The sequence below is a fragment of the Ptychodera flava genome, unplaced genomic scaffold, assembly GCF_041260155.1.
Source record: "Ptychodera flava strain L36383 unplaced genomic scaffold, AS_Pfla_20210202 Scaffold_71__1_contigs__length_606264_pilon, whole genome shotgun sequence".
Lineage (NCBI taxonomy): Eukaryota > Metazoa > Hemichordata > Enteropneusta > Ptychoderidae > Ptychodera > Ptychodera flava.
The window spans coordinates 279,761-302,863 of record NW_027248393.1 but is presented as its reverse complement, the minus strand read 5'-3'; the positions used below and the strand labels follow the sequence as shown (position 1 = coordinate 302,863).

The 23,103-nt window shown below is 38.6% G+C and overlaps 2 protein-coding genes across 3 annotated transcripts; both read left to right on the top strand.

Annotated features, from left to right (window-relative positions):
• The first annotated feature begins 1,216 nt into the window (after positions 1-1,216).
• On the top strand, positions 1,217-4,921 carry LOC139128807 (uncharacterized). The gene is made up of 4 exons (XM_070694515.1): positions 1,217-1,440; positions 2,121-2,581; positions 3,301-3,379; positions 4,304-4,921. Exons 2-4 carry the CDS (start codon positions 2,185-2,187, stop codon positions 4,650-4,652), a joined length of 825 nt encoding a protein of 274 aa, XP_070550616.1. The 5' UTR covers positions 1,217-1,440; positions 2,121-2,184; the 3' UTR covers positions 4,653-4,921.
• A 3,676-nt stretch (positions 4,922-8,597) lies between these two features.
• On the top strand, positions 8,598-14,257 carry LOC139128804 (uncharacterized). 2 transcript variants are annotated; one of them, XM_070694513.1, is made up of 5 exons: positions 8,598-8,964; positions 9,623-9,820; positions 10,912-11,208; positions 11,556-11,634; positions 12,696-13,326. In XM_070694513.1, the coding sequence occupies exons 2-5, from the start codon at positions 9,673-9,675 to the stop codon at positions 13,042-13,044; spliced, it is 873 nt and encodes a 290-aa protein (XP_070550614.1). In that variant the 5' UTR covers positions 8,598-8,964; positions 9,623-9,672; the 3' UTR covers positions 13,045-13,326. The 2 variants fall into 2 exon arrangements, with proteins under 2 accessions (XP_070550614.1, XP_070550613.1); XM_070694512.1 differs by having other exon boundaries at positions 8,599-8,960; positions 12,696-14,257.
• Positions 14,258-23,103: the final 8,846 nt, after the last annotated feature.

Sequence of the window (23,103 nt, the reverse complement as noted above, 5' to 3'; positions counted from 1 at the left end):
TTAAACACATACATCGCGATTTCTTGATAATTTAGAATTTTATCCCCTTGATTTAGTTATCAGTTGCAGTAAATTGTCTATTACAAGAAACTTGCTGACTTCACCGCCTTTTTTGTCGTACTAGCACACAATATTGGTGGCGTACTAATTTATAACATCAGACTCAATATTTTAGCGTAATATTTCTGCAATTTTGGCTTACAAGACAAAGTATTATTTCACTAAAGAAGTATTTTTATAAATTCTTTCATTATAGACTTTACCGGTATGATCATTTCTTGGTTTCTATATTATAGAATTTTTTACGAAAGAAATCAAGCCAATCGGTGCAAATAATGAAATTTAATATTATACATACTCCATGTGAGAAACTGTCACGTTCTCCGAGTCATTCCCTTTTAACATGAAAGTTATCAAACTAACATGAGTAAATCATGCCTTTAACTATTACCTCCAAGATTACGTTCCCAATAGGAACACTGGCATTTTGATTTGTTTTTTCAACTTTGATGGTATTTTTATGCAGCATCAAAAGGCGATAATACAGATAAATTTAAACTAACTGTGTTGCCTGTATTGATAGAATAATACACGTGAATTCACAGGAGTCCACATGAATACAGGCCTGCAGAATACAAGCTGAATTATTTTTCTTATTTTGGGTGAAGCAGAATATTGATCAGAACATATTGTCAGCAGAGCATCGCTGTCGTATTCAATTAAGTTTGAGGGACATCGACCCGGATGTAAAGCTGGCATTATCAAGTTATGCGGAAGTTTACTCCCTCCACAGAATATAACGGTCATATACTGAGTTTTGGTACGCATCAATCACTTGGGTCAACTTATTAGTTGACATCAGTGCGACAAGGCAATCATTATTACGTGTGCACAGTTTCTTGCACCGGAGCGCACGCATACCCGGTCTTTGCACGAAAATATAATGTCAAACTTATGAGCAGAAGATATCACAGGCGATAGTCACGATGTAGCTTACTATTGAATGAGACTTAAAGGAAAACATATTAGGTTATTAAACATTGTTCTTTTTCCATCGCGATTGCAGCGAAAGACCAACGCGAGAACTGTTTTCGCATGTACACCAGTCTTTGACAAGTAGACAAGGAAACAACACACTACCCGATCAGAACCGGGGCTGTGGCGCAATAGGTCAAACCCGGAATTCGAATGGACCCACAGTACAAACAAACTCACGAGCGCAAACGCGCATAGAAATGTATTTCTGTACGCGCTTGTCCACATGGCTTTGCTTATACCGCCATCATGTGATCTTTTGGGCGTGCCGAGTCTGATGAACCTGTCGCGTCATTTTTATTCCGGAGGAAACCTCAAGCAAATAAGAATACAATAACATTATCGCTCATCAAACTAGAGTACAAAGACGGGACCTTGATATATGTATTATATATATTCTGCCGCGTAAGTACGTATTTTAATTATCTGTAAGAGTAAGACAACATGACTAACAACTGTCGACGAAATAAAAAAGGTATTGTTATTCACGGTCGATTTAAGGACAACTAGGTATAGGTACCATATTCCTACTCTTTGAAACCAACAGGAAGCAGGAAATTCATAGAGTTTCGATCGTATTCGAGCTCATAGCGAAGACATCACAGTCAAAACCGCTCGGCCAAGACCCCCACCCTTAAAGGGGACGGTTCAATTATCGAGCTAAGCTGTTGCAATTTTTCTTATCGCAACCCTTCCTCGCGCTGTAGAGTTCACGAGGCGCTCACACTCACATACTCGCTATCACACATCGCACACAAATTTTAAAGGGATTAGGAATTCGAAAAAAATTACTTTCAAAGCTAAATATTTAAGACAACGTTCTGAGTTGAACACTGCCTAATGACGTTTTCACGGCCTGAGATAATTCTTACTACACTGTAACATATGTGAATGTACCGTGCATGGTGTCAGAATGTTGGAATATTTGAATTTCATAAATAATGGTGTCATTTGTTTGAACAAAGTCCACTCATACAAAGAAGCAATGCAAGAAATATAAAAATGAGTTACGATTGAAGATTTTAAGCGTAGTTTTGTGTCAAAAATTCAATAAAACCCAAATATTTTTTTCTTTCCTTCTATAGGTTACACTAACAGATCTTTGACTCCAGGGACACGTTAACTTTGAACACAGGAGTAAGCGATATAATGAACATTTGTTTCGACACTAAAACAGGGGCATCGATAATGACCCTCCTTTGCCATTGTGCGCGTTTGCCACCTCCCCCGCCACTCCCACCTGCCGTACCAGTTCCTTCGACTTCCTCGACAACGCAACGACCACATCCATCAACAATGGATACCATATCCAAATCCTCCACCTTTAGTTCGTACTTTTCAACTCCCGCCAGTACGACAACCTTAACCCCTTCCTCAGGGAAGGTCAGTACAGCAACTACTACAAATGTCAGTACACTGAAGACGGGCGTATCAACACACGAAGCTATTACATTAACGTGGTCGAGGTCGACGGCTTCCAGTCTGACTTCAATTAAATTAGAAACACCAGCAACGACCGAGCAGAGTTCGCCTGGGAATAGTATCAGTAAGCATGCACTTCTTTAAGGTAGTATGCGCCTCGAAACCGAGAGACTTAAACTTCTGCTCAAATTTTCCTCAAGTAATCTTTCATCCATTTTCTTTGAAAATCAAGAATACAAATCGGGGGTCATGGTGCAAATTATGGTACTATGGAGACAAAAGTACAGAAGATTTACCGATATTTGAAATTTAAAATGGCCACCATCCCTGTGTTAACTCTATGAGCAAAAAAATAAATTTTTGAAAAATAAGACGATAAAAACTTTTCTTTCATCAAGAAGTTTAAAATGAACCCCCACAAGTGGTAGATCAGAGGAGAATTGTTGAAATTTTAAAGCTTGAATTTCTGTCCCCGACGCGCATTCTACCTTAACGTAATAACTGTTCGTCAAATTTTATTGTACTTATCCAGTCGGCGCAATGGAGTTTGAAGAATTAAGATTATTTCTAAATGTTAGATGGAAGCAAAGAGATTCACATATAAGCGAGTCTTCATGATTTATAGCCAAGGGGTTTAATTCAAAATGTGCATTTTGTGAGTTTCGATAATGAAGATGACATCACAGCGAAGCATGAACGCAGGTTCAAGCGTTTCACTGCAGAGATACATTATATTATTCAGAGTAAAGATGAAAACGTTCATAAGGGTAAAACGTGACATTGACGCAACATGCGAGAATAACCAATAATACTTTTTACATTTATTTTCTTTTACCTTCTCAGTCGTTCTCTCTGTAGTTGGTGCACTGGCTTTATTGGTAGTGGCCTTAATAATAGGAGTGATTCTTCTGAGGTGTAGGAGGTAAGAATGTCAAGGCTATGAATTCTTCGTGGATACATAGTTATACCGATTCCGATTTAACGCAGTTTGTATATGTGTCAGCATCAAATGCGCAAGGAGTTCACTCAGCTCTGTACAGTATCGGCTATCTGCGACACACCCCTTTGCTTGGATAGTCAACTTGAGCAAACATCGTGATTGCATTCACATTCGCTTATATACTGAGACCTTACTTATTTGACAAGTAAGCTCACTTCATTGTTAAAGAAACACCACTGTCATGATATAATCCGAGAAGCGGTTAAATTTAAAAAGGACTCTATCTCTTTTCCTAGAGGGTTCAAAGATTTATTGACGTTATGAAGGGCAATGCAGGATTGCAAACTTTCAACCTTTTTTTCATAAAATGTGTCGTGATGCAATACGTCGACTCTTGTCTAGATGCAGTACTAGTGTCTTTAAGAGATTGGAACCAATTATCAAAATCCAACAAAAGCTCCAACATTTACTTTTTTCCTTTAAAAATACAACCAGTGACATTTGAAGTAGCAATATCGTTGATTGTCTTTCAGAGAGGATAATGTAAATACTTCAATTCTTCACTGACATACAAATGTTTTAAATGAACAAGAAAACATGATTTTCACATCGAACACAGATTACAACTTACACAAACGTTTCCTTTTATTGAAAGTTGAAAGCCGTAATTTTGTTCCGACAACTAGGATGTCAGTTTCTTATAATGTACACCTGTATATTTGAACAGTTAGATTATAGAAGGATGTACGATGATGGTCAGAACAGCACGAGCGACCTCAATCCCTCGATGTCAGAGACGTGACACATTACGAAAAGACAAATGTCGATGTCACGAAACACCACCTTCAGAATAATTTCAACAAAAAGTTCGTCATTATTGACTATCTTTATTGTGTTAATTTACAGGAAAAAGTTAAGGGAAGGACAGGATGCTAACAATGAATATACCATCCCTGGACATGAGTTCCAAACTGAGACGGCGAATGTTGGTTCTCTACCCATTTCAGCAGACCAGTCCGGGTATACAGATTTGGTACAAGGCAATCGCCTTCCTGAGCATGCGTATCAGAGTCTCACTCCAAGAGGCAATGGGAATCACCCACCAGAGGACTCATACACAGAGTTGAGAAATATTCCCGTTTCGCTATACCAAAGCCTTGGCGTTGAAGATCAGGCATCGGATCATGATTACTGGGAGCTCACTCACGATACTGAACGCAGAACGGACGATAACGATAAGCTAAAGCCAAATTGACGCAGATGAGCATCGGATTAGCTTTCTTGTACATGTATCTAGTCTTCCACATTTAGAGGTTACTTGTACAGTTCATACACTAACAACATCATTTTCGCCTGGGCCACGTTTTATGTCATATGCAGAGATAGTACAATCATCATCATCATCATCATCATCATCATCATCATCATCATCATCATCATCATCATCATCATCATCATCATCATCATCATCATCATCATCTTATCAGACAACAGGCGAAATAAATCTAATATGGTTTCGGTTACCCGACCCTAATATTTTTGAAGTGTTACGTAACTTAAAAACGAAATCTTTGCATGAAGTACACATTAGCGAGGACTTCAGAAAGACATATGAGCAACATGGCAGCCTGCAATGTTTGATGTTTGTAACGCGTACACGCTTTGTTTGCTAATGTCACGAACACGCAAAATACTCAACACAGTTTATCTTATATGGATTATTACATTGTATTATCGGTAGTACGAAAGTTGAAGAGGAACCGAAAAGTGAAGGTTGACAATCAGTAGACTTGAAGTTAAAACTAGCTGTATTAAATGAGTCGCAAATGCCAAATTCCAAAGATGTTTAGACTCAATCATGACGCCGTCCTAATCTGGTAACAGAAGATAAAAGTAACAATGATTCGAAACGGATTCTTGTGAGAGGGATTTGTAAATCCCTCTTTTGTCGAATATAACAGGGTTCGATTTAATCATAGTGAACACGTTCTTAGGGGAATAACATCTAGGTTTTTTTTATGATGTGTAAAAACTACACAGTTCGTGTCGAACACGATAGGCTGAGGGATGTCGCAAGACCGTACGCGTGCATGTGATGATAAAGTTGTTATTTTCGAATAAGTGTAGTTTGGATAAGTCAAGAACATTTTTCAAGGTCATGTTTACATTTAGTAGATCACTTTCATTACCCTTATTTGCTTATCAATAAAAAGCTTTCTCCAATTGCTATTTACTTATTTGAATGATTAAGCAATGGCAGAATAACCTAGAAAGGTAGTTTTACCTTTGAATACTAGACGATTATGTCACGTGGTTAATAGTGAGACCCCGGAATTTCGCTTTGTCAGTGCATTTTCGTTCTATAAACTAGGTACTGCGTCCATAAGAGCTTCTATTAATTTCCGCGGTTTCCAAGCGTAATATAAGCTGCCTGAGCTTGATTTTTGCGTAGGTCCGCGGAGCGAAAATTATGCTCTGGCGCGCGAGAATGCACCCTGACCCCATGGTGACCTATGACGTCATACGAACATTTTTTGCAAGCCGGGTTCAAAGGGTCAAGCCATTTAGCAGAGAGCATTCTCGCGAACCAGAGCATAATTTTCGCTCTGCTACACAAGAATCAAACTCTGGCAGATAACGCTGGGAAACCGCGAAACTATGAAAGGGGGTTAATTAATTATTCATAAGAGCATATCATTAGGGTTAGCCAATCACGAATATGTTTTACAAAGTCATGTCGGGTCGTTCACCTCAGACAAGGTCAGAGGGACTGTGATTATACACATGATCGAACTTTCAGGCTGTGAGATTCTCTGTTTCCGTCGCATTAAATCCCATAGCTTTCTAAATTTTGACATTTTTTTCTGTCATAATTTAGAGCAGCGGCGCACCCACGTGAATACAATGGCTTCGATATGAACACAAGAGACCACGGCCTGCGCCCAACCCGGCCCGCCCCCACTTCAACATCGTCCCCATACGGGTATACGTGTACGCAACCGGCTGAACAGCAAACCCATGAAGCAAACTAACCTCTTGGTTTGATTCCGTTGTTAGCTTAACTAAAGCCAAGATTACGTTCCCAATAGGAACAGTAGCATTTTGATTTGTTTGTCCAACTTTGATGGTATTTTTATGCAACATCAAAAGGCGATAATACAGATAAATTTACACTTACTGTGTTGCCTGTATTGATAGAATAATACACATGAATTCACAGGAGTCTACATGAATACAGGCCTGCTGAATACAAGCTGAATTGTTTATTCCTTATTTTTCGTGCAGCAGAATATTAATCAGAATATATTGTCAGCAAAGCATCATTGTCGCATTCAATTATGTTTGAAGGACACTGACCCGCATGTAAGGCTGGCATTATTAACTTATGCGGAAGTTTACTCCTGCACAGGATATAATGGTCATATATTGAGTTTTGGTACGCATCATGATAAATCAAGTGGGTCAACTTGTTACATGTAGTTGACATCAGTGCGACAAGACTATCATTCTTATGTACTAAAGTTTCTTTCACCGATGCGCACTCATACTGCCAGCATTTGCGCGAAAATTTAACTTCATAACCTTACGAGCACGGGTAAACAGTAATACTTTCGTTTCTGAGCAATTACCAACTATCGTCTGCCAGTGCATGCGCGAGAAATAACCTTTCAGTACGGAAGATTTCACAGACTGTAGTTACGATGAAGCTTACTATTGAATGAGACTTTAATGTAAAATATTAGGATAGAAAACATATTAGGATATTAAGCATTGTTCTTTTTCCACTGTGATTGCAGCGAAAGACTAGCGCGAGAACTGTTTCGCATGTACACTACTAGTCTTTGACCAGTATATAAGTAAACAACACACTATCGTACTCGTTCGATTATAAGACCCTACTCAAGTATAAGACCCTCCATGCGAACTATACTTACCGGTTTCCATTGTTAGCCGGTACGGTGTAGCCCTTCAACGTTTTCGACATTAAAGTAGACGCTGAACGCTAGATGTAAAATATCAATGCGCACTCTGCTATTTTGATTTTCGTTAAAACTTGTTTCATGCTAGTCGATAATGGTAAAATTGTTTAAGAATTCCCTGCATTTAACTTTGAAGAGGCGTGTAATAAAGATATCATTGCCAGAATACATGGGTTTATGTGCCCTTGTAGCATTGGAGACGGTTTGGCCTCCTGGCGTGGGGCAATTTGACGCCATATAGTATTTCTGTTAGACTGATCACGATTATTGCTGTAGTCTCTCGCATACAGGACGGTGGGGGCAATCGCAAGCGAGCGGCAAGTGCCGTAAGGCACGAGGGCTGTTGTCTTCCGCTGCGCCCTCAGCGACATCAGCAGGGAAACCCTGTTGTAACCTAACGCAGAGCAAATGATTGACAGGTGAAGATGGTCGCAGGTCACCGCATAAGGGGTAGCCTTTGTGTCCGTCCCCAGGGGTGGGTAGCGTTTTGTTGTATTGCTAATAAAGGTTTATACTACCAAACTTTGCTGTTTTGGTCTTGCGTAAACGTTTTATCAGCATGCTGCATCTATTATATGACTAGTTTGATTGCCTAATTCGCCAAAGCAAGCAAGGTAGTAATTTAGTCTATTATCTGATGAGTTTGCCAAAGTAAGCAAGGGTAAATTACTAATCTGTGTACGCTGTCACCAGATTATCACCGGATTAAATTTGACAAAGTCAACAACGAAGTACCAGCAAGGTATAAACTTGCTGGTACGCTCGTTGTTGACTTTGTCAAAGTTAATCCGGTGATAATCTGGTGACAGCGTCCACAGATAAGTAATTTACCCTTGCTCACTTTGGCAAATTAGGCACTCAAACTCATCAGATAATAGACTAAATTACTACCTTACATGCTTGGCGAATTAGGCAATCAAGCTGATTAGATGATAGATGCAGCATGCTGATAAAACGTTTACGCAAAATTATCAAGGGCAGTGCAAGACCGAACACCAAAGTTTGGCAGAATAAACCTTTATTGGCAATACAACAAAACACCTACCCACCCCTAGGGACGGACACAAAAGCTACCCCTATGGTCACCGATGACTGTATAGCCAATTGGAAACAGTACAAACCCATGATGGCGACAGCCGGCAAATTTCGTCCTTTGTCTCCGCCCTTTTCTCGATGTCATACCTTATGAATAATTAATAGCAACCCAATTCCTGCAGCAGATAACAGTCCCTTGTGTCAACGTATACTTTCGGAATGCCAAGCTCCCGCCTTCGGCGCCACGCGTGCGATTCCCCCCCCCCCCACCGTCTTACGTGCTAAAGACTACACCAATAAGAGACAGAAAGGTCACAAGGACTGTCGACAGTCTATATTGCTGTACACGCTTGTACACATGCGTTTGTTTGTACTGCCATCACGTGACCTTTTTGACGTTTGAGTCTGTTGAACACATCGCGTCATTTTTATTCCGAAGTAGAACCTTTAGCGAATGAGAAGACAGTGACTTTATCCTACATCAAACCTGATTACAAAGACGGGAACTTAATATTCATTTCATTACGTCGGTTCTGTCATACTACCGTGTAAGTACGTATTTGAATAATTTCTAAGAGTAAGATAATGTAGCGAACAACTGTCGACGAAACGAAATAGCTATTGCTCTTCGCGGTCAATTAAAGGACAGCTGGATATACGTTCTATGTTCTCACCTTTCAAAACCAACAGGAAGCAGGAAATCGAACTCACAACGTTCGGCACCCAGTCACTTAGCGAATAAATCACAGTCAAAACCGCTCGGCCACCCTCCCCCACCTCTAAAAAGAGTGGTTCAATAACCGAGCTAAGTTGTTATAAATTTTCTAACAGCGATCGCTCCACACGCAATAGAGTTCATGAAGCGCTCATACTCGCACAGTGTTACAAAATCGTATTTGCTTCTTGTCAACATGCGCCATATTTAATAACATTCTGTGTTAGACAATGTTCATATTAAATGACGTATTAAATTATGTTTCATGGCCTGAGATAATTCTACACTGTCACATATGCAAATTTACGGTGCATGGTGTAAGAAATTCGGAGTATTTGAATATCATAAATTTAAATGAGTAATGTGTTTGAACACTGTCTGCAGGTACAAAGAAGCAATACAAGAACTAGGACAATGAGTTACTAGTGAAGGGTTAAAGTGTAGTTTTGTATCAAAGATTAAATAAAACCCAAATATTTCTCTTTCGTCCTATAGGTTACATTGACAGATCTATGGTCTTCAACACATAAACAGAGGCATCGAGAATGTTCCTTATTTGTACACATTGTGCACGTTTGCCACCATTCAACCTTCCCCAGCCACCTGCTGTACCAAGTCCTTTGACGAAAAGGACTAGATTGGGTTTTGGCATACATGGACGAACACTCAAATTAAATTTTAGGAAACTATGCGGTAATGTCATGATACATTCCCTTGCAGATTTATTCCGAAGCCAAACTCCACTCAAACGTTATGACAGGCAAGAATATAAATGAAGGAGTATATCTGTAAGCTGGAAGAAAGAAAGAATGAAACATGCAACGAATAATTAACATCAATGGTCTTTGACAGTCCTGGATATGAAAGAAAATGAATCGTCGGGCCACGAAAATCATTATGTAAAGTTACTCGTGTGCCATTGTAGAAATAATCGCTAAATGATGGTTGAACCCAGCCGTGTGGGCAAATCCAAATACTTTGGCAAACAACTTTTAAAACGATCTTTATCATATTTAAGATGCAACTCTATTCCATATATCAAAGAACTTTGACCGGCATTTCAAAAGGGATTCCAAATCTAAAAATTTTAAATTGATCAAACGCCTAGACAAATGGGTGCACGATCGGGACTCGCCTTCATTTTCTTCACACTTTTATGTCAACTGACATGAACGTTGTACTAGTTCCATCTGCCCTGTACTTTCAGTCCGGACGAAATTTGTCAGACTAACGTTCATTTGAAGAAAAAATTATTATACAAGAAATAAAGTATCCAATGTGAAAATACAGACAGATTTCGTCTTTCGTCAACTATAAGCAAAATCAGTATTCTTAAAATACAAGTATACCCATATTACGATATTCATCTTAACTTGCTGTTAAAGCCGTGTACTAGTTCGACGTACCCGGCGCTAGTACCCGGGTAAAGGAAAACACTCTGTTGCCTGTGGTCAAAGCATTTATATAAAGTTCGCTTCAAGGAAACCTATTATACCTACTAAATCTGTTAATATCAGTTACAATTAAACATAATTACGACCACAACCCTGTAAAACTATGGCGCTTGAAAGATAACATGCTGTTTAAGAATTAGCCTCTGTGAGTCGTTGTATTCGCTTTCAAACACTCTGGTTTGTAGGTAATCGTTCACTGTTTTTCGATAAAGGTTATTCGTCAGTTATTGTAATCAAGACGTCGTGTATAAAGCACAGGTAAAAGCTTAGTCAATTCAGAAATAATATTTCATAAACTTATGTTTTTTAGTTGCCTTTGATTTTTTACAGTGAAAAACGAGACTCTCTCGACAACGCAACGACCCAATCCATCAACAACCGCTAAGATATCCCAATCATCCACCTTCAGTTCGTACTTTTCAACTCCCGCCAGTACGACAATATCAACCCCTTCCTCAGGGGAGGTCAGTACAGCAACAACTACTGATGTCAGGACACTGAAGACTGATGAGCCAACGCACAAAGCTATTACATTAACGTGGTCGAGGTCAACGACTTTCGGCCTGACTTCAATGAAGTCAGAAACACCAGCAACGACCGAGCAAAGTTCGACTGGGAATAGCATCAGTAAGCATACACCTCTTTTTACGTCATTATTGTTCGTCACTTTAAATACTATTCTAATCGGCGCGATGGGGTTTCGGGAATGTGTAATTACTCCCAAATGTTAGATGAAAGGAAGGGGGTTCGTATATTAGTGAGTCTTCATGGTCTTACAGCTACGGAAGGATTTTATTCAAAATGTTCATGTTTGTGAGTCTTGATAATGAAGACAATGTCACAACAAAGCGTAAACGCAGAGGTTCATGTGTTTCGCTGCAGAGAAACCTGAAAATATTCAGAGTGGAGGTTAAAGCGTTAATAATGGTAAAACTTGACCTCGGCTTTCGCGTTATATTTTTTTATCTTCGCAGTCATTATCTCTGTAGTTAGTGCACTGGCATTATTGACAGTGGGCTTGGTAATAGGAGCGGTCCTTCTGTGGTGTAGGAGGTAAGAATGGTTAAATATTAATCAAAGCTATGAATTTTCGTCGATAGAGAGTTATACGGATTCCGATTTACTGCCAAATGATACGCCACAAAATTTATACATCACATTTAGTAATACAATCGCAGTTTGTATATGTGTCACCATCAAATGCGCAAGGAATTCACTCTGTTTTTTACAGTATCGGCTATCTGCGACACACCCCTGTGCTCGTTTAGTCAAACAAATAAAGTGATTCGCTACTGCACATACAGGTTACAGAAATCCTCTTTAACGATGTTGCATAGACATTTGCTCAAATATTTAAACCTTACTGACTTGACGAGCAAACTCACTTAATTGTTTAAGAAACACTCCTGTCCTGCTATAATTAGAGAGGCGGTTAAATTTAAAATTTCTCTTATCATAGAGGCTTCAACGATAATATATAATTGACTTCATGAAGGGCAATATATAAGTGCAAACTTTCAACCCTTTTTCGTAAAACTTGCAACGACGTCGACGCTTGTGCTGATGAATTACTAGTGTCTCTGTGAGATTAGGAACCAAACCTCAATATCCAACAAGAGCTTAAAGATCACAAAGCATTTACGTTTTTTCATTAAAAATACAACCAGAGACATTCTGGAGTAGCGATGTCGCAATGTTGCTGATTGCCCTTTAGAAAGAAAAAAGCAGACACTTCAATTCTTCACTGATTCGAATGTCTAAAATAAGAAAACATGATTTTCAAATCGAACAAAGATCACAACTTAAAGAAATGTTTAATTTTATTGAAAATGGCAACCAAGGGCAAACTGTTGACTTCGTATCCTACAAGCCTTGCGGTTTATTTTTTTCTGATATGCAGGACATCAGTTTTTTATAATGTGCACTTGTATATTTTAACTGTTATAGAAGGATGTATGATGATGGTCAGAAAACAGCACGAGTGAGCTCGAGCTCAATCCTTCGATGTCAGACTTGGCACATTAGGAAACTACAAATGTCAATAACACCACCTTCAGAATAATTTCAATAAAAAGTCCATCACTATTGACTGTCTTTATTGTGTTCATTTACAGAAAAAATCTAAGGGAAGGAAAGGATGCTAACCATGAATATGCCACCCCTGCACCGCCGTACCAAACCGAGAATGGAAATGTTTCTTCTCTACCCATTTCTGCAGACCAGTCCGGGTATACAGATTTGTTACAAAGCAATCGCCTTCCTGAGCATGCGTACCAGAGTCTCACTCCAAGAGGCAATGGGAATCACCCACCAGAGGACTCATACACAGAGTTGAGAAATATTCCCGTTTCGCTATACAAAAGCCTTCGCGTTGAAGATCAGGCATCGGATCATGATTACTGGGAGCTCACTCACGATACTGAACGCAGAACGGACGATAACGATGAGTTAAAGCCAAATTGACGCAGATGAGCATCGGATTAGCTTTCGTGTACACTAACAACAGTATTTTTCGCCGACTGGGACTTAGTAGAATTGTTATTGCCTAAAGAAAATCGATATTAATTTTCAAATATTATTCGTCAAGTGAGTTTGGACAATCTGTGATTGAGTTACAAAAACGTCACTCCTTGAGTCGTGACTGTAATGACCAAGTCATCGTATACAAAACCCTGCATTTACGCAATCTTCTGCAAGCGGAGATGTATAGTTTGTTTTATTTTCTCATTACTAAATTGCATGGTTGAGGACCGTATGTCACAGTACAAATACTCGAAAGACAGGTGGTCAGCGACCACTTGATATATTCAGGCTTGCGTCGAGTTAAGTATTCCCATAGAAGCAAATATCATTTCAGTTTAGCGAATTCTGTTGGATACTAAGGCCGTTTTTCAGTACGGCCGAGTCGCAGCGATGTATTTACCAGGACGGATTAAAAACAGATTTATGTTCGCTCATTGTAAAATTCACATTTAACAATGATTGATTGTTTTAACTTTTAATCTTCAAGTTTATAGTTTCCTAAGACATTGGTTGGATGTATTCTTCTGTGGTATTTTTCTTGTTTAATAATGGTCTTCAACAGAAAACATACAGCTATTGCCTTTCCCATATTGCACCGAAGGTCATCGACCTCGGGATTGACCATAAACCATAAGAATACACGTTACCTGTTTCTGTATTGTTAGTGGCAATGATTAACTCACAAAAAGACGGGAATAATATTTAAGATGCTGTTACATTCGTTAGCAGCTCTGACAACAGTTACATAAAATGGATCTTTGAAGGAGACTCTTGCAGTGGGATCGGCTCAATTTTATGTGAATCGCCAAAGCTTGTTTGTGCATGTCTGATTTCATTATAAGGGTATTCGCCTTGAAATCAACGCGTAGACGGAGGCCCTCTGGATGAATCGGGAAACGTTCTCATCAGAAATGAATCTACAAATTTCAAACCGGATATGGAACTATATTAAGATGCGGAGAAACAGTACTAGGCTTAGTTTATATACTTGATCTATTTATTAATATGTCGAAAGGGTTTACAGAGTTGGAAAAATTCATTTGCCATGTAACTATTGGCGACCTCTTTTCCCACTGCTCGGTCTTATTCATGCGTAATTAAGGTACTCATAATCATTGTATTCATAGTAATAAAGAACTCATTATAAAATTAATGTGATCTAGTGTTTACGTTCAATGATAAGGGAGATTCGCCTATGACGAGTACGAATAATCGGCGAATAAGAGAAGGAAAATGTTACTTATGTCAGAAACTACTGAAAGTAACGCTGAGAAAAGGAGATGTAAATGATACTCATGCCATCAAACCCCGATCCATTGTTCAAGTTGCAACTGAATGGCAAAACATTGCTCTCTCTCTCTCTCTCTCTCTCTCCTCTCTCTCTCTCTCTCTCGTCTCTCTCTCTCTCTCTCTCTCTCTCTCTCTCTGCATGCCATTGAGCGTACATACCTGTTGACACAGCATCGCTCCGGTACGGATGGGTACCGGCGTCCATTCAATAGAGTCCGGGTCATACCACAATTACAAGTGGTGTGGCCTCTGTAGAGCTTTTATTGGCTGTAAACGGCAAGCGAGGATATATGGTTGCGTATACAAGACCTCTGGATGAAAATTAGCATATTTGGCGGGAAATAATCACCGAGTGAAGCAAGGTGTCTTGCTTGTGATTGACAACGTCCTCAATAACCTTTCTTCAAGCTTCAAACAAGCGAATTAGACGACAAAATTTTATTCGAAGCTCTTTAAGGTCGTCACATTTTCGTATATGATAGCTTTCTCGGAGTCCTATAAATGGAGTAGCTGTTCCTCCGTGCTAAGGGAAACATGAAATGAGCATCCATTGAAATAGGCAGTGAACCTTGAATTCAGTTGAATATTCTTACTGATGTTGATAAAAGGCACTGCTTTGGTTAGAGCTGACCAGGTTAAAAACAAACTGTTAATATAAAACTGTGGTATGAGAAAATGTCATAATAAACGTGAGCTGGTAGATGTTATGATATGGGTATATCTCGATTGTTGAGCCGAATTTGAGCGACTGTGACAAAGCAAGAGTATCTCTCTTTATGCATAATGAAGAATGCAGATATTCAAAAATTAGATGTCGTTGCAAGGAAGTGGGGAGAGCGAACGTTATCAACAAGGCAATATACCGTTTAATTATATTCATCCTCTTACATTTTATAGTCTTTACAGTCAATGACATCTCAACCTTTAACTATTGACACCAAAAGAGTAGCGTTGGCGTCAATGGAATTTCAACCTTTGACTATTCATATGAAGGGAGCAGCGTCCGCGTCGATGGAACCAGTCCGAAACGGAGCAATCAGCCGACGATTTTTCGGATACAACTGGGTACGAAATCAAGGGAGCCAACAACTGTAAGTGTAGCTCTCATTGAACTCGCATGAAGCAGCATTACCACGTCATTCCAATATTACAACGTCATCGCTATAGTTAACTATTAAGTATACCTGTGTTATTGAGGGCGGTTGATTCCCTTATCAAATACTAGTTCGTGCTTGGCATGGGCCACTATTTCAAATAATTTGATACTATAAAGGATATTTCTTGCTTCAACACGGTAATAAGGGCGACTGGTAAGGCAGCAGTCAGAGAAAGAAAGATGATTTCACCTGGAGTACTCATGTATTGTAAGCATTTTGTTTTGAACTATGCGCACACCGTTGAAAAAGTCCATAAAGGTTAAAGTGCACACACACATACCATAAATAAGCTGGTCTACGACATAAGTGCTCAAAGAGTGCCCACGTGATAACAGTTTGTCCGACTCTACAGGCCTGTTAAGGTAGAACGCCACCTCGGGGACAGAAATTGGGGCCTTCAAATGTAATCAAGTTTCTTCTGACATACCACTTGTGGGGGCTCATTTTGCAGCTCTTGGCAAAAGAAAAGTTTTTAACCGTCTTAGTTTTTCCCATAGAGTTAACACAGGGATTGCGGCCATTTTGAATTTCAAATATCGAGAAATCGCAAGTTATTTGTCTCTCTAGTACCAAAGTTTGCTCGGTGACCCCTGATTTTTATTTTTGCTTCGGTAAGAGAATGGTCGAAATTTTCACTTAGGAAAGTTTGAGCAAAAGTTTAGGTCTTTCACTTTCGAGGTGCATATTACCTTAAAGCTCCATAAGCTGTAACTTTTGACATTTTCTCTTAGTTTTGTTTTCAATGATGACTTACTTATGTTAATTGTCCTGTCAAAAAAAGCATAATCACACATTAGTTTTGGGATCACAACACGTACCGTAGGCCAACAACAAGCGATTTTATGTTGCCAATTTCCATTCTAGTCCGGACTGGAATACAACGTTGTTGACATCTGCATCGGCGGGGGAGGTAATTTACGATTTCCTTTACGGAAATACATCATTTTGGAAGAACTGAACATATTTTATTGACGTTTTGACATGTTTTACTAAGCAAAAAAAAAGGTAAAAATAGGTAAAAGTTACAGCTTATGGGGCTTTAAAGCTGTGCAGTAACCATTACGATTAATATATGTTTTCCAAACCAATGTTACACATACAGATGTTTAACATGCTGTATAACATGATTTTGCAATTATATGACAACAGTGAAATAAATATTAGTGCTAGTTTGGATACTTTGCCAACGGAAGCAATGCATGTTGAGCATTCTTCGTGTTGTTGCCTACAAAATGTCCGGCGTAGGTTGGTCTGTCAAGATGACAGAAAGAAATGCGGCACCTATGGCAGCCACTTGTTGAAGCATTAACAAACACACTTTATCTTACGTCTTGTGTCATTTGATGAGATAGTTGACTAACTCTTGTGGTTAAATTATTTATCACTGATGACAAATGTAAGGATCGTTGTCGACACTGTTTAGACGAAAACTTCATATATAAATTAACAACAATCATCATTATCATCATATGATCTGACGACAAGAGAAACAAATCTTGTGCTTCCACTTAGCCCACCTGTCCTAATAAAGCTTATTAACTTCCGATCCTGACATTTTAAAGCTTTATGTTAAATACAAGAGAAATTTTGCGATAAGTACAAATTAGCGAAATCATCAGTAAAATACATGAATAATATGGCGGCAAACAATATCTGTAATGCGTACACGATTTGTTTGCTCCTGCTTACACGCAAAATACGAACGTTGAAGTGGGGCCGAAATAAAGGAGTTGACAATTAATACACATGAAGTTCAAAGCAGCCAGTATATTTATAATGAATCCTAACGCCATCCCCATCTGATGATAGAAGATTAATAGTAACAACGGCATAGATACTTGTAAAAGAGCTGCGAGTTTGGAAACCAATCTTTTCAATCAAAGGGTTCCAATAATCATAAACGTATATTTGAGTACATTTTTAGATGAACACCATCGATTTATAAAGAACCACTCAGTTCATGTCGGACATGCTGGGGTTCTGGCAAGACCGCGCATGGGATGATAACGTCAATATCCCTCGATGAGCGTGTTCAACAGGAAAAATCGGGATAAGTTTACAACAATTTTCAAGGTCATGTTTACTAGTGTAGTAGACTATTTTCAGCCCTGTACTTTTCATATCAATAGAAATTATTCGAAATTGCCGTATAATTATATAGGTAATTAAGAGATGACACAATATATTTTTTAGAAAGGTGTCTTTGAAGTATTAATATGAGATGATACAGAAGGTTCGTAGTAAGACTTCGGCATTTCACTTTGTACACTTCCATGAATTTTCGTTCTGTGAAACTTGGTATTGCGTCAAGAGCTTTAATCAAACCATTAGCCAGAAAGGGCCCATCTATTAATGTTTCTGGACTCAATCACTTGGGTATCGTTTTAGAGGAGTATTGCACCGTCCAAAAACATTTAACTACTATAATCTTTACATTGCCTTATAACGTCTTGAAAGTTTTAAGAATCTTATCCCCCAGACTTCACTTTTTTCTTGCTATAAAGCAGATTATTGATATAAGGGTATAAATTTATAACATAAGATGAGGTATTTTGCTGTCACTTGCTTGTTTTATGTGCATATATACATCAGAACTACCAATTAAAATATATTGCAAACGTTTGCAGTAATTGTGGCTGACAAGACAAAGTACAGTGGAATTCGATCGAGTGTCCGGTTTGCCTTGCAGAGCTCGACGAGTCTACATGTTGCATATCATTAGAAAAGTAAACATTTGCAACAAATTAAGTCTTTGGTGTTAGATTACAGCGTGTTTCCCATACACTGACTAGTCTACAATCACGACAGTCGTTCAGCATGCCACTCACAACAAGCTTGACACTGCACTACTCATCATCAAGGTTTCTTTTAGGTATTTACATGTACTTTGATTTGGGAAATACAACTCTGACGAAACTCACTGACATATATTTTGGTGTCGGATCTATATCTCGAAGAAAGTCCTCAACATCAACCAGACTGTTGAACACTGCTTCAGCAAGGTGAAGAAAATTTTGAAGGCAGAGAGATATTGCCGTCTCCTCCATGCTAACTTAACCGTTGCCGTGTATGATGCCGTCCGGGAAATTACGTGCCAAAATACAGCGAACTATTTTAGAAACAATGGGTGTGTTATTTAATGGCACAAAATGTACTGTGTTGATTGAGAATTGCACTTGCATGTGTAAAATCGACACTTTTCGTCTAGTCTATTTTGTAGCTGTGTCGTGTATTTTGGAGAAGTGTCCAGTAAGAAAGTTCAATTTAACTTAGACAAAAGAGAAAGCAGAAAAAAGTGTCATGCAGGAGGTGTTAAGAATTTTCTGGTTGATAATATTGTTGTATTGTGTCATACTTGTTGATAGAGTAGACCGTGCTGGACCTGCTACAGACTATGCTAAAGGGACCGTTGTCGTGATTACTGACATCGAAGGGAGAAAACTTTATTTTGAAAAGAATTTACGTGTTTCTTCATAAAGTTCCCAAATTAAAATAAACACCTAAAGAAACTTCGGTGATGTGTATGTGGTGCAGTGTAAAGTTTACTGTGAGTTGCATGCAGAAACGACCGTGTTGATTGTAGACAAGAGTGTATGGGAAACGTTCACTGTGCACTGTAATCTAACACCAAAGACTAAATTTGTTGCAAATGTTTACTTTTCTATTGATAAGCAACATATTGACTTGTCGAGCTCGACAAGGCAAACCGGACACTCGATCAAATTCCAATGTGCTATTACACTAAATAAGTTGGGTTTTTTAAACTCAGTCATTGCAAACTTTAATGCCATGAAAACGTGTTGATTTTTGTTTTACGGGTTTTTGTAATGTACTCACAGTAGTGGCGATATCAGCAAAAGTTCAGCTCTATTGTCTGTTAATTATGGAGAAGAAGATTATGACCTAATTGATTCATTAAATTGTATCACTCAAACTCACACATTTATCGATTTTTGGCCAATCCTGATTCATGTAGTTTATTAGCTTGGCACACTTACCTAATACATGATAGCCCGGTAAGCAACACAAAACGTCTGACAGGCCATGTAAAATTTTACTTTTAAAGGATATACATAGTAGACGAGTTTCTAATGTCATATTCAACAGTAAGCTTAGAGATTAGAAAGTATTAACTTTTTCCCTCTTAAAAAAAGAATCAAGGACATTCTAAACCAGTGATATCAGAACTTATCTGGTTGTCTTTTACACAGTAAAAAGTAAACATTTCATTATCTTCACTAATATTTGAGTGTCTAAGATAAAGCTGAGAACAGGATGTTTTTAGAACTTTCAATTTGAAGAAATGTTTCCTGGGTACCAAACTGAGAATGTTTCTTCTCTGTATATTTCCACAGACCAGTCAGGGTATGCAGATATGTTACAAGGCAATCGCCTTCATACGCCGCGGCATGCGGCCTTCTTGAGTCTCCGCTTCGAGAAGCTATTGGCCTACTGACGACAATCACCCATAGGCGACTCGTGCACAGAATTAGGAGATATTCCCGTTGCACCATACGAGAGCCTTAGAGCTGTTAAAAACAGACGTAAGCTTACACCGAGCTCTCTCGAGATATTGAACTCAGCACGCATCAAAATGAAAACTTAAAACTGAGGGACACTGAAACAGATGAACATCGAATTATCGATTTCACACTTTTAATGCATAAACTAAATGCATGTAGGAAACTGCCTGACAAGCTCAGCCTGAGGAAGTTAGCACTTAGGCTCCCTTCCGATAATGCACAAACAGCATCAAATTAGGCACAACTATCAGTAAAATCTTTAATGCAATAATTGGATGTCTCAAACGCTTACTAGTTCTGATATTTGTTATAAACCTATGGATTGAATTACATCACAACATTTAATTTTGAATATCGAATGCTGATAATTCTGTATAAGGATCGTTAACTACACATATCAGCTAATGATTGTGTTAGAGAAGAAGTTGGTAAGGCTGAATCAGCATTAACAGAGTAAATTTGACACACGGCGTTAAGCAGACTGAATTATTCCAATTGCATTTGTTGACAGAAGTCGATCACCTCTTAAAAACAGCTACTTTCGGAAAGGAAGCGGGTCAAGTTTTATCCGATGTTGTGCGGATCACATGACCATCAAGCAGAATTGAGAAACTTTTCAAAACAAAAAGCGGTGTTTACTCTCTCTTACCTATGTTTTACTCTTACATTTCTTTTAAAACTCATTAGAAATATCTGTAACGTATAAATTAAACTAAGAGCTGACAGCTCAATAGTGAATATGTCCGCAATGAAAGTTAACCTCAGCCGTTCAGCTAACGTTGTGTAGCCCCTCTGTGGGATAGTATCAATAAGTGAAACTGTCGTCATAACCCCCTTTTACAACCGGTAATGTATGAATACATTGAGATGTAAGCAAGTCGATTTTATCGATTTCACTGCTAATTTCGGAATGCCCCAACTGAAAGAGTTACCACTAAAATACGAATAATGATAAAGGGACAATCCCCTGAACTTTGGCCAATATCTGTCTTATTCGAGTGACTTGTTCCTATTTTGTCGGGTTGCGTACTAACTAATAAAAATGAGGACACATTACGGGATAAGCCCCAATTATTGAATTTCAATCCCGTTAAGAGAAAAGATGGAGATACAGAAACAAAGGTAAATTGGATCCTCAATGAAGAAAAAACCGTTAATAAGAGTACATACTTCACACAAACCGACATAATTTTTTACTACAGGGATTTAGGGGGGTTAAAAGGTCATGAATGTCAATTGGAAAGGTGGTCTCTTGTAGATTTTAAAGATGTAACAAATTTTAAAGAAAAGCTGTATAAAAGGTTTAACCCAGAGGCCAAAATTTGCAATCAAGTTTAGCTAGAGTGTCGTATAATTTTATCATATTTATAGATACTAGGTGTAAAGGTCATGCGCCGAGTTATTGTTCTATTGTAACATGGATCCCCGTATCCCCGATATTTTAAATTCAAAATTACCCGGCTATCCCTATGTTAACTTTGGTTGGAAATTTACTTTTCTGATTTTGGAGGGAGAAAAAGAAGACCAAAAACTTCATTATTTCATCAGAAACATATCAGCAAAGTATTGTAATAATTTACGAGTCCTTATGTCTGTCTCCGATGTGCAGTCCACCTAAACAGCATCAACATTTCCTAATTAATCATTGTCAACGAAACCAAGCATTTGCATGATCTTTCAACTTTTATCAGGGCGTCAAATATAAATTGTGTTTCTTATGTTTGATAAAGGATAATACAAAGCAAAAAGTAAAAAATGTTTTAGAAGCAGAATGCAGTGGTTGTAAGTTGAGTTTCTGTACTCATTATAAAATCATAAGAATCGACTTAGTTGGCTCCAATGTGACAAAGTAATCGTGGCTTTTTACTTAAAAATGACATCAGATTGAAAAAGGAAGATCTCCGAAGTAAGCATATTTAATGATGCTTAGAAGTAACACCGTTCAGGCAAAGGTTATTTCCTAGCGATAGATCAATGTTAATTATTTTGGTTGTATGTGCTATGCTCCTATACAGAGTCTGAGAGTGTCGGTCCTTATGTAACCAAGTGCCGATCCTTAAAGCGGTCTTCAACCCTTGATTGTCATATAAGTGCTTGTTCACATTTACTGTTGATGTGATTTTAACCCTTGCATGTAGTTATCCTTTGAAAGCTGTGTTTATATTTTAGTTAGTTGACAGATAAAGTTTATAAAAATCATCAGCGCTACAATCATGAAGCGATTGAGCGTTTGCATAGGAATAGCGCATCTTTAAACTAAACCCGACTTGACTCTAAGGGAGTGTTGGCTTTTGCATTATTCTCACTTTGGCGTCATGATTTCAAAATCCCTAAAATGAAGTTGGTCTGAAAGGTTTGAGTGATTAGCGTGTCGGCACTCAGGTAAGGGAAAATCTACCGTGACCACACACATGCCCATTTCACTGTACAGAAAAACGTACTGAGGTCAGATCATCGAGGTGGTCGGTTTTTGCCAGAATGAATTTCAAACGCTTACAATCACCTTGTTTAAAGATCCATTCTTGGGTCACAAGCCAAAACGGCCGCGGGCCAAGAAAAAGTGCCGAAAGGACGTTTATTACATGCCTCGATGTGAATGCAAATCAGTGTGTTGATTTGAATAGGAACATCCGGGATGTTAGCGGGCCGGTGAACCATGTACTGACCGGTTTCCATGGTTACCCGGGCCAGTGAAGCCTTTCGATGTTTTCGACGTCAAAGTAGACGCTAAACGCTGGATGTAAAATATCCATGCGCACACTGCTATTTTGACTCTCGTTAAAATCTGTCTGATGCAGGTCGATGATGGTGAAATTGTTTGAAAATGTCCTGCGTGTAACTAAATGTCATATAGCATTAACTGTGAAGAGGCATGTAATAAAAATATTATTGCCTGAATACATGGGTTTAGGTGCCCTCACAGCAGGAGACAATTTGCCCTCCTGGCGTCGGGCAAATTGTCCCCTACTCTCGGGCACCTAAACCCATGTTTTTAGGCAATAATATATAATATTCCCGAATCGGACATA